At 36.8% G+C, this 13,189-nt stretch overlaps 1 protein-coding gene across 1 annotated transcript; it reads right to left on the bottom strand.

The window, feature by feature from the left end:
* Nucleotides 1–3,840: 3,840 nt before the first annotated feature.
* On the bottom strand, nucleotides 3,841–9,898 carry nr0b2b (nuclear receptor subfamily 0, group B, member 2b). The gene is made up of 2 exons (XM_084422745.1): nucleotides 9,356–9,898; nucleotides 3,841–4,417 (listed from the first exon to the last, which is right to left on the bottom strand). The coding sequence occupies exons 1-2, from the start codon at nucleotides 9,846–9,848 to the stop codon at nucleotides 4,176–4,178; spliced, it is 735 nt and encodes a 244-aa protein (XP_084278871.1). The 5' UTR covers nucleotides 9,849–9,898; the 3' UTR covers nucleotides 3,841–4,175.
* Between the last annotated feature and the right edge of the window lie 3,291 nt (nucleotides 9,899–13,189).

Raw genomic sequence — 13,189 nt, forward strand, 5'->3', positions numbered from 1 at the left:
GTGTGTATTTATACACATATCTGAGAAAAATGATGTACATGAATAATATAAGAAGTAATGAACATTTGAATTAGTTGAATTAAGGTGTGTTTGTGCAGTACTATAAGCCTGAAGATATGATTTATGTCTCCTCATATAAAACAGAGCTCTGCTAACAGCAAACAAACACAACAGGTTTGACAAGCTCTTGTCATGGATGGGAAATAAAAACACTTCCTTCATATTAGTGCTAAATAGAGAGGAGGTGCTGCACTGAGTCATTTTGCACATTTTCCAAAGCCAAAAGCCTGTTCACACTAAGGACGATAAAGATATAGCTCTAAAAATCATTCTAAATATACCACACCACATAATGTAATGGAGAAATGAGTTCTTCTGTGTTCACACCATGTCGTAATAACCGTAATTGCGAGATGACAACACGTGACAATCTACAGCTGTTCACTTCCTCAGACTTGGAATTATGCTTTGAGACTGCATCTGAAAGCTTATAGGCGGCTGACTTTTTGCCTCGCTGCCCTTATCAGGCAATGACTTTGCAGGCAGTGTTTGTGCATAAAGGTACCTGCTGAAACTGATCTACACCACCTAATGATCTACACCAAAAGAGAGAGAGCTTTGGTGAAGCAAACCAAGCAAATATTTACTTACTACAATATTCATTTCTCAATAGAAATGATTTCAAAAGTGGAAAACGTTGGTTAAAAAAGTACATTTACTCTAAAACTGACCATGAACCACAACATTCAGATGCCATGTATATTTTTAAGCTCAACATTCACGGAATGGAACGCACAGGACTGCGGAATATTAAAGGCAGCGAAGGATACACATGCAGCCTTTAAAAATTGATCAGATGAAGGTATCTCAGGAGACAGGAAGTGGAGCTAACATAGGTTTTGGACATGCCTTGATGCTTTCCTACCTTGGAATGGTCCTCCGAAGGAACAATTTTTCAGCTTTCTGACGTAGCCTGAAGGTGCGTTCACTCCATGTCATCCGTAACGATTCTGAACTGAAAAAAAAAGCCTTTACCTGCTTGTAGAACTTGTAATTACAATGTGTAATTTTCAACTCTACCTCTCATTCCAGCCAGACAATACGTCGGTAGGTGCTCGCATCTCGGCCTGCCTGACAGACATTTCTTGCTGGATGAAGCATAGATATCATATATAAACGCTAGATGTCTTATGGCGCAGTCACTTCCGGTATCACCGTTCGGCCATCTTGTCTCAGTGCTCTGTGCATTAAGGTGAATGATCAACATGCACACAAATCCTCATATCTCGCTGAAATATTGACGGATTTACAAACGGTTTGGTTTCTTACAAACGTTATTAACGTGGCTATAATTCCGAATGCTTGAACATGTATGTTATAATTTTTCATATGTATGCAGTGTATGAATGTAGTCTCATAACTACATCTCTGACGTTTATAACAAACCAAACCGTTTGAAAATCGGTAGAAAATTGAGAAAGTTATGGTTATTTTAAAGTATTTGCACCATTAAACAGTGAGCGAGCGCACTGTGGCAAGATGGCCGCCACGTGCGGACGTCGACCTCCATTGGCCAGCAGCGCGCACGAGACATCTAGCCTTTATATATGATATCTATGGGATGAAGGACCACCACCTTCAACTAAACCTTGCGAAGACAGAGCTGTTTGTGGTCTCAGCCAACCCAACACTACACCACAACTTCTCCATTCAGCTAGATTCACCAACCATAACTCCATCAAGGACAGCAAGGACCCTTGGAGTTGTGATTGTCAATCAGTTAAAGCTGCATTCAGTAACTTCGGGATTTCTTCACTGTATTCTCGCTTTTTGCTCGCAGGTTTCTCTCTAGAGCTCCCCCCACAGCTTCGGAATAGATATTTGACAACACTGTTGTAAAAACTCGTTGGTGATTCTCAGACACCAGAGGCTAGCAGATCAACGACATCAAAGCAGATGGGATATTCTTTAAAACGTCTTCTTCATTCGGGTTCGAACAGCGTGAGGGAGCGCAATAATGACGGCATTTTAGCAGATTTATTTTGGCCGTAAAGCAATTGTTTACATCGCAAGACCTGATATCACGCGATACTTCCTGACGCGGCGGCCGGCCGCTCATTTTTCCGCTCACGGGCACCAGGGGGGTGTGAAACGACCACCATTCAACCCGAAATAAGTAATATAACCATTCCAATGACTCCAAAGCTGTTCAGTTAAGGTAAAAAAAAGTTACTTAGTTCACCTTTAAGCTTCACAGACCACATTGCTACAACTGCCCGGTCCTGTAGATTTACCTTATACAACATTAGGAGGATCAGGCCCTTCACATCAGAGAATGCTACACAACTCCTTGTCCAATCTCTTGTTCTATCCAGACTGGACCAGCAGAATGCTGCACATACAATACTCCTCATAAAATTGCACTGGTTGCCAATTGCCATTCGTATCAAATTCAAGGCACTGATGTTTGCCTACAGAACAATCACTGGATCTGCACCCCTATACCTAAACTCATTACTTCAGACCTATGTGCCCTGCAGGAGCTTGTAAGTGAACGGCACCCTGTGGTACCATCCCGAAGAGGCACAAAATCACCTGTTCCAAGCTGGTGGAATGACCTGCCTAATTCAACCCAAGCTGCTGAGTCTTTAGCCATTTTCAAGAAAGTGCTGAAGACGCATATTTTCGTCAACACTTGATCCATTAATACTAACTGTGATAAGAGCCATGGGAACGGTCCGAGGCCGGTGGAGCAAGAGTTAATTAGTATCACCTGCGTGTCGCACCGGCTTCGAGCTCCGGGAACGTAAAAGGAGGAGAGATGACTAGGCCTGGACTATTTACGTTATCTTTTGTTTACCGGTATGTGTGTTTGTTTGAATGTTCGCCGGTTCCTGCCTCCTTCTTCCCTGAACACAATCCTCTCTACATTGGTGCCGAAGCCCGGGAGGAAGGAGGGACACGCTGTCGGAGAGCCCTCGCTTCTGAGGGGGATTGCGGTGCTGAGGAGGTCGGGCAGCATGAAGGAGAGGTGACCGCCTGTGGCTGCTCGAGGCGGTGGTGCTGGAGCGTTTGAAGAACATGTGGGACAAAGAGCTCGCCGCCATGCTCCTGGGTCGAGGTGGGGTGGCTGCCATCCATGAGGGGATGGAGAAGTTGCCGCCGTGTGCCAGGCCTGCTGCCATCCGCCATGATGGGGAGAGGGGCAGGCAGACCAAGGGAACGGGGAGCTCGCTGCCGGGCCGTAGCGGAGGAGCCATCGTCGGCCGTCAGGAGGCGAAGGAGTATCGAGCGTTGCTGCTTTAACTTTCGTTTTGTGTTTGTTTATTTATTAAAGTGTGTTTGAACGTTCGCAGGTTCCCGCCTCCTTATTCCCTGAACACTAACCTCTCTACACTAACACTTCCTATTCTATATCTATTAACATTTTTTTAAAAGCTTGCTACATGTACTGTGCTAAAATAACTGGGACTAGTCACAGCACTTGCATATTGTTGGCCTATTGTTGGCTTGATTGCTTCTGTTGCTCTCCTCATTTGTAAGTCGCTTTGAATAAAAGTGTCTGCTAAATGATTCAAATTTTAAATGTTATCACAGTCCATCAGACTTTTGTGTGAAGATTTGTGCTCTAATCAGAACAAGATATGAACAGAATAGCATACCACCATATTACATGACTATTTTTATTTATGTACATATTGTATTCTATTTACAATTTATTTATTTTTACAACAACTATATATTCATAAACTGTACATAATTATGCAAATGTTCTGTATGCACAGAATTCCTTGATGACAGACTAGATAAAGTAATTGTATCCTCTTAATTAGATCGGCATTCAAACATGTTTTTCTGCTGCTTTTTTTCCCTCTCAAATAGTAGGTTCCATCTCAAACACAGCCACATACTGTGCACGTCAACTTGTGCTATGCAGGGGGAAACCAATAGGGGGAGACAAATAATAAAAGTATTTTTTAAACACATTTTAGTTTTACATGATTTTAAGAGGCAAAAACAACAACAATAACTCTCTTTATATGACATACTTTGTGGTTTTAATATAAAAAAATAACATAAAGGTTAATAAAACATCTTGCAAAAAAGACACACAAGTGTTATACTCTCCCAGATTGTATACCATAGATTATGTAATTATATAATTCTACATTATTCTATTGGTTGACAATCTCATTGAAGAGTTCCTGGAGATCCGTCTGGCCAGTGATGGGTCTGAAAAACAGTTCTGTCACCAGGCTTCGGGCCTCCATCTGTAAAGTGCTTGCCATAAACAGCGTGTCCATGAATGTATGGGGATCTCTGGGGTGATGATGGCAGAGAATAAGCATGTGCAGAGCTCTCTGGGCCTCCTCCTGCAGTCCTGCGATTACTACCCAACTCTTCAGGCCAGGAACATCTGAAACAGAGGGAAGTCAGTGGTCATCACTTTCACATTTCAAACATTAAGAACCAGAAACAATTTAGATAATCCACGCTACACAATTTTGGGACGCCTGCCTTTACGTGCACATGAACTTTAATGACATCCCATTCTTAATCCGTAGGGTTTAATATGGAGTTGGCCCACCCTTTGCAGCTATAACAGCTTCAACCTATCTGGGAAGGCTTTCCACAAAGTTTAGGAGTTAGGAGTATAGGAATTTTTACAGTATTTATATTAGAGATTATATACACCAGAGAAAAACACAGGTGTAGTCCATCACATTATGAACATGACACTTTGAACACTATGAATGTTATCCATTATGAAACAAAATATATAGGAATATACTGGAAAATATAATATTAATATCATATATATCATATACAATAAAATATCTATATATTGCATAATATATTTCCATATATTTATAATGGAAAACCAGAGCAATATACAACAATAAATGCAAGGACCATGTATGACTATATTTTGATACATATAAATTATAAAGCTGAACACATATTCATAAACTTTACTGTTTTGAATAGTTACACATTTCATAAATGAAAATATGTGTGATAGTATATAAAAATATAAAAAGTAATATATATCACAATGTATATTTTCATCATAATTATAATTTAAAAAATAATGAAAAATATATATTGCACATGCATGTTCCCATATAAATGTGCATATAAGTACATATATGTTAGGCTATTTATACACAAACAATACCATAATTCATAACATACATCTGTAATCATTTAGTGTGTTATTTAATATAGAATTCCACACATTATGATATACAAGTAAATATATTATCACATATTTTTCTATAAATGAAAAGCAGTAATTCCTTATGTATTCAATATATTGCATATAACCTATTATTCTGTATATTTTCAATAAGCCTATACAATAAATATATATTTAGCCTATATATATTGGTAATTCATAAGAAAATATATTTTCTTCTCATCTTCACTTTGAAACTATTTTTAATTTGAATAGTTTTAAATGTAATAAATTTATTTTTGTGAAATGTTTTGCTTGACAATTGTGCTATCATCCTTATGCTATCATATATATAAAGATATTCAGACATTTTAAGCGTCTTTCTTGGGGCACTGTATGTAAATACAAAATGTTTAATTTAACATAAAAGGTTTAATTTAACTTGTGATCAGATCAATGCATGTTGAAGCTACACCATATAGGCTATGTAACTTTTTTGATAAAAAAGAAAACAGAAAAATATGAGTAATGCGGGAGTGCAAAAATCCATCTTCCCAGCCATGTCTTTAGTAAGTAAGTAAAATTTATTTATATAGCACCTTTCACAGACAAAAAGTCACAAAGTGCTTTACAAACTGTTAATTAAAAAGATCAGACATGCAAACAATAAATCTACAAAAACAACACACAAAACCAAAAACTACACAAACATAAAATAACAAGTAACCAATGCTATCAAATAAAAGCAAGCCCAAAAAGATGCGTCTTCAGATGTTTTTTAAAAGAATTGACAGAATCCATAGTTCTCAGTGCTAAGGGAAGTGAGTTCCAAAGCCTCGGTGCCACAGTACAAAAGGCACAGTCCCCTTTAGTCTTTAGACGAGTTCTAGGGACAATTAGAAGGTCCATACCAGAAGACCGTAAGAGCCGACCCGGTGAATGTTTGTGTAAAAGATCTTGAATATAGAGAGGTGCCTGGCCGTGCAGGGCTCTATAAGTGAAAACTAAAATTTTAAACTGCACTCTGAATTCAACTGGAAGCCAATGAAGGTCCTTGAGAACTGGTCTTATATGAGACCACTTACTGGTACCAGTCAAAAGCCTTGCTGCAGCATTTTGTACAACTTGTAGTCGCTGCATAGAAGACTTATTCAAACAAGTGTACAGAACATTACAGTAGTCCAATCTTGACGAGATGAAGGCATGAACAAGCATCTCCATCTCTTTTCTTGAGACCACCGATCTAATCTGAGCAATGTTCCTAAGATGGTAAAAACATGAGCGAACTACAGACTTTATATGACTGTTAAAACATATGGCTCTATCCAGGCAGACACCCAGATTTCAATCAGAGGTGGCTGAAACCCCCAAAACCTGCTTAATCTTAGGTATAATATTGTCAGGAGCAAAGATCATCAATTCAGTTTTATCCTTATTAAGTTGCAAAAAATTGTTTGCCATCCATTTGTTAATGGAGACTAAACAGTCCTGTAGAACTGACAGTTTATCTAGACTATCAGGTTTGAACGAAAAAAGTAACTGGATGTCATCTGCATATAAATGATAAGATATTGTTTTAAAACTATTAATGATCTGTCCAAGAGGAAGCATATACAAATTAAACAACAAAGGGCCCAACACAGAACCTTGTGGCACCCCACAAGAATCTGAGAATATAGATTTTAGTTTACTTTCGCCCGTGCGTCTCACGTCATACCCGTAGTTGTGAGCACTGTGCAGCGTTGAAAAGTTTGTTGAAAGCTGAAACTTTGTTGAGAAAATTTGTGTGGTTGTAATTACAAACAAAAACTTTATTTATTTTTCCATTCGCCCGTGATAAATTGTAGACCTCGAATACGATCATCTGCGCAGAGGACCAGAGCCGAAACCATAGGGCCGAAACACAATCAAAACAATGTTCTGCAAGACTCATTCAGTTTACTTTATTAACCGCTAGACTAGAGGGCCAAATGTTACAGTGCCGCTTTAAATGACAAAGTGCATATCATCTGAACCTTACGGTGGCCGTAGAACCTTCACTAATGTCTGCAGACAACGAGGGTTAACATGACTTTCCAAACGAGACTGAACAAAATGAGCCGAGATTTGACACAATTATGAAAGTGGCTCACATGCAAACATAATTGTCTCATCCAGTTCTTTAGAAGCTGTTTGCAGGTGGTCCCACATTCATGTGATTTTTATCCTCACTGTCAAAATGCTCAGTCTTCCTTGACAGCTCTTTTACATTCTTCATTGTAGTGGTCTCACTGTGCTTTGTGACCTTTCACATCCTGCACATGAGTAATATCAAAAACTTGGTCAACCAGATGTCAAGCGCCCCCGTCGTCACAATGAAGACGCCAAAGGCGCCCCTCGGCGTCACTCTGTGACGAATTTTGAACTCCGTTGCTTTCAATGGGAAACCTGTGGCGTCAAAAACAGACGCGAATTTTATCAGTAGGAAATCGCGCTGAAGTCTCATTCCGAGCACATCGCGATATTTGGCATCAATTGACATGTGCCAGATGTTAGTAGTCGTAAATACGCTGTCATAATAATGTTTGATATAATGTATTTTCTGTTTGTCGATATTAGATTAGCTCATGTTCAGTCACTGCATCTGTCATCTCCACGGAGGCTTTGCGTTTCATTGCTTTCTAATTCAAAACAGGGTGATTAAACACTGTCTGTCACATGACGTGCTATAGGCCTAGACCTTCAATCAGTTAATCATATTCATATCAGGTTTAAAGTAGTACAATTAGTTCCAAAGTGGTATTGTAGTAGAAGCACAGTAAAAACAACACTTACCATGCTTTTATCACAGTAACATTAGTTTTACTGTGATAAGTGTAGTAAAAAGACAGTAATCACAAAACTTACCATGCTTTTACCACACTATTTGGTAGTTTTTAATGTGATACTTATTGTAAATGCACAGTAACCACAACTCTTACAATACTTTTACCATCGTAAAAGAACAGTAACCACAAAACATGCTTTAAACCTCAGTAACCTTAGTTTTACTGTGATGGGTGTTGTAAAGGACAGTAATCACAAAACTTACCATGCTTTTATCACATTATTGGTAGTTTTAATGTGATATTTGTTGTAAACACACAGTAACCACAACACTTACCATGCTTTTACCACAGTTGCCTTAGTTTTACTGTGAAAGGTGTGGTGAAAGGACAGTAACCACTAACCACAAAACTTACCATGCTTTTACGTCAGTATTGTTAGTTTTAAAGTGATATTTGTTGTAAATGCATATTAACCACAACACTTACCATGCTTTTAATGCCTAATAATGTAAAATCCAATATTTGTAAGGTAAATCAGTACTTTTTCCTTTAAATAATCCTATATTATACATAATGGTATTTTCTTTTCTCTTTTTTCAGCTGAAAAGACTAAAAGGGCCTTTCAAATCAATATCAAATCTGTTTTCTGTATCATAGGTGACTGAATGTGATTCTCTGGCACTCATTTTGTGGCTTCAGCAGCTGTGAATGGATTAATATGATGTTAATGTATAATAAAACCAAAACATACTTTGTAACATGAAGTGCCATTTTATATGGGTTTAATGATAGTCCAATCACAGCGAGTTCTGCGATAAAGTCACGGCCAATAACAACCCAGCTGAACAGATGGGTCACACTTACTTGCCCATTTATGGTAAATGGTGACAGATCTCTTCTGGTTGGGATAGATACCTTAAATATTTAATATTTGGGCTGTTAAATATGTATTCCTTCTAATTAAATTATAAAACTCACATTTAAAAACAAAAGACTCCTTTTGTGGTTACAATCCAAAAACGAGTTGAATTTGAATTTGTGTCATTGATCATGTCAATGACACAAATTTGCTTATTTGATTAGACTGATGCATAAACATTTGAAAGAGAAACTTAGTTTTAAGGGTAGGTTTGCAGTATTTTAATGAAAGTTTTTTAGTTTTAGTTTTTAAAAGTGTGTTAAAAACACTCAGGAAAGTATACATAAGCGGCCTTTTATTTTAAATGATCTACAAGGTTTTTTTTTTTTTTAATGCTATTGTTAACATACAAAGTACACACCTGCACATTCAATACAATTAAGCACACTTCATTTTCAAAAGCGATGGCAAACCATACTCTTACCTTTTTTTTTTTTTTTTTTATCTCACCTTGACTGAACAGTATTGCACCCTTGAGATACGCATACTCATTTAGACTCAGGTCCAGACTCCATACTTTGTTTAGGAACATCTTAAGTTTGTCCACTTCTGCCAGGGTGGGCGGACAGTCATCTGATTTCTGCTGACCGTTCATCAGTATGTTTCTAAGGATGCTGGAAGCAGGGAAGTCCCACACCTCGAAAGTCATGTGCTCTTGTGCAAGTCCCAGGAGGAAAAGAGGCACCCAGCGGTTCTGAAGAAGGACGAGACGGTCGTTGAGCTGCAGATTTTGGAAGGAAGGTAAACTCTTCAGGAAGTGAATCGTTTTTACCAAGACCCCAAAGGCAGCACGACAGGTCGTATGTGGGTTTTTCAAGCACACTAATCGCTCACAGTGGCAGCGGTGTGTCTCTGGATAACTAAAGTGTGCAAAGTCACGCTTACGGCTTAGGATGCTGAAGAGAATTCCATGAGGATCCTGTTTGTTAACGTATTTTTTCATTTCCTCTAATGTAATGCCAAACTTATGTGAAGCTGTTGCGACAGGTCCTGTTTTGCACTTCTGAATGGCTCCAGTTTGAATCCTCAAAGGCTTATTTATAGCATCACCTTTAGTATGTGACTAATCTTCAGCCTTGACCTTTCTGACCCTTACACATCAGACAGACCCAGCTAGTCTATTTACTTTAAAGGAAAAGGTCTGCTCCACGTGGAGACGGTAAGGTTCACGCTGTGAGAGCTGAATCATGGTCTGCATGAGGAAAGGGGTTAATGACATTTATCATGTTTAACTGTCATTAACTCAGCCTGTTCCAAGTCACCAAGGACTAACATATTATCTTATATTATCTTGGCTTTGGTCTTGAGTTTGGGCCCAACGTTCAGTATGTCTGCATAAGAATGTCACTGCATTTTCATAATGTCACTGCATTTTCTTGGAGGTTTATATTAGTATTCATTATTCTTTAAAATCTGCCTTTATTTTAAATGAAGGGACTTCTGACTATGTTCCTTCAAGAGTATGTATATGTATGTATGTATGTATATTTGAAAAACATTGAAATAGTAATAATAATCTTAATAATAATAATAATAATAATCTGTTGAAAACTATACATAATTATTATTTCAATGTTTATTAGTAGGCCTATATATTAGAGTATGAGATAACATTGATTTGTTATCTTAGTCACAGGTTGCACTCTTGGTCATTCACCTCACATTATTATCATATTAATCAGCATTGCGTTCAAAAGCAGACAAGCCAAGTGAATAGATGATAACTAACAACCTCAGATAAAAAAGAAAATCATATCATGTTTGAAAATAATGTTTTATTGTTTTTATATAATATTTGTATAGATAAAATAATTGATAAATTAACCCTTTCACGCATAGTGGTCACTACAGTGGACAGCTATTAAAAAAGCATTTTCTTGAATTTGCACGGGTTTTTATGGCAAAGTTGCACATCAACCTCGTCATTGGACCCTGGTGCATCATCCTATAAATTGCAACCAAGTGGCAAGCCGTTGTGTTTCGATTTTATTCCCCCTCCAAACCAAAATGGCCAAGGGTCAGTCAGACATGCAATGTTGCTCCGGAATATCCACCCATTCCTTCTAGACTCTTGTAGGTAAAAAAAAATATTGCAGCATCAAGCAATATCTAATGAGTCATATCACAGTTAAATTCTCCAAGTTTTGATTTTAGATTGAGAGAAAACTCTGATTAATCACATGTCCACTGTAGTGGACGTCATGCATCAATGGCTATATTTCAGCTACAATTCATAATTATAATGTGAATATTGTTTTTGAAATTTAAAACTTAAAAACTTAATCTGCAGTGACTTGTTTTACTGTAAATAAATGTATTTGTATTATTAGAATGTAATTTTCATTGACATCGAAAAAAGTCATGTGATTACATAATGTATGACACTTGTAATGCATTACTTGTTAGATCAAAAAGTAATCTGATTACGTAATGCACGTTATTGTAATCCGTTTTTTTACTCATAATATCAAAAAGTAATCTGATTACGTAATGCATGTTACTTGTAATGTGTTTCCTTACTCATAACATCAAAAAGTAATCTGATTACGTAATGCACGTTATTGTAATGCGTTTCTTTACTCATAACATCAAAAAGTAATCTGAATACGTAATGCATGTTACTTGTAATGCGTTTTTTTATTCAACATCAAAAAGTAATCTGATTACGTAATGCATGTTACTTGTAATCCGTTTCCTTACTCATAACATCAAAAAGTAATCTGATTACATAATGCACGTTATTGTAATGCGTTTCCTTACTCATAACATCAAAAAGTAATCTGATTACGTAATGCATGTTACTTGTAATGCGTTTCTTTATTCAACATCAAAAAGTAATCTGATTATGTAATGCATGTTACTTGTAATGCGTTTCTTTATTGATAACATCAAAAAGTAATCTGATTATGTAATGCATGTTACTTGTAATGTGTTTCTTTACTCGTTACATCAAAAAGTAAACTGATTAGGTAATGCATGTTACAATACATTACTCGTAACATTAAAACAAATCTGATTACGTAATGCATGTTACTTGTAACACATTACTTTACTTGTAACATCAAAAAAGTCATCTGAATGGGTTATGCATGTTACTTGTAATACATTACCCCCAACACTGATCATTTCAGATGAGATTGAAAAAATGTATCGCTAGGTTTTCTCAGAGGAGGGCTATGATAGAAATGTGCATGTCCATCTTAAACATAATCAGAATTATCAGCTAATAAGGGTAAATATCCATACTCTGGTACACTGGAGGGAGCATCTGAGTGGTTTCCACAGTTGTACCTTGACAGGCTGTAGAAAATTCTGATGGAATCACGTCCTCATGTTCTGATATCAAAGATACGCGAAGTGCAACTTGTATGAAGTTGTATGAAGCCTTTGCAATATTTTGCATTTATATTTTTTGTATATATTTTATAGTTTTCACATGATTTGATATAATTGTATTGATTAGTTTGTTAAATACACATACTTTATCTGTTTGATTATTGTATTATATTTAATACAGTATATCTTAAGTTTAAACCATAACCGCATGCTGTCCACTCAAGTGGACATCTGAAGATCTCTTTGAAAATTTTGTAAAAAAATCAAATAAAAATCAAATCTTGTTTTTCATGCCCTAAGAGCAATAAAAACACATAGGAAAAAATCTATATTTGTATATTATTCATACATTATTATACTATAGGCCTACTGTATTACACTGTATCATACATTATTCATACATTATTACAGCTGACACAACATCATCATAATCATTATTTAATTCTTATTTTATATTATTTAAACAGAATAAATGTAACTGACAATTTAAAGAGTAGCCTACAGACAATTATTTATTAGTGAATATGGAAGTGTCATGTTCTCAGGTACTATACGAATGATATTTCTATAAATTTTATTTATTTAATTTAATTTTTATTATTTTATTGTGCACACAGCTAAGTATGAAATTGCCCATGTAGCCTATTGGTAGGCTAGTAACGTTAGTTCATGTCTTATCGTGTGCTTGTGTTTTTCATTTCCTAGACCATTTACTGAGCTTAATATAAAGACAATCTCCAAACTGTAGGCTATGTATTCATTCTTCTTCTGCCTGTCCGAATATAAGTCTGTCAGTGCCAGTGGTCTCTAGAAAGTTCTCCCATGTAAAAGTCTTTGGGCCTCTTCTTTGCGCGCTAAGAACCGCCTCACCCGCTACAGCTTTCTAAACTATCATCTGATTGGTTTGCGCGTTTGTCCTTCAAGTGTTTGTGATCTGATTGGTCCTAA

The sequence above is a fragment of the Rutilus rutilus genome (assembly GCF_951802725.1).
Source record: "Rutilus rutilus genome assembly, chromosome: 11".
NCBI lineage: Eukaryota > Metazoa > Chordata > Actinopteri > Cypriniformes > Leuciscidae > Rutilus > Rutilus rutilus.

What these genes read in the sequence shown, in the direction of transcription:
- nr0b2b (XM_084422745.1), bottom strand. Translation starts at nt 9,848, where the DNA reads ATGAAAAAATACGTTAACAAACAGGATCCTCATGGAATTCTCTTCAGC. An exon ending in TGCAATACTGTTCAGTCAAG is followed by an intron (nt 4,418 to 9,355) that starts GTGAGATAAAAA and finishes CCTCTGTTTCAG; the next exon opens with ATGTTCCTGGCCTGAAGAGT.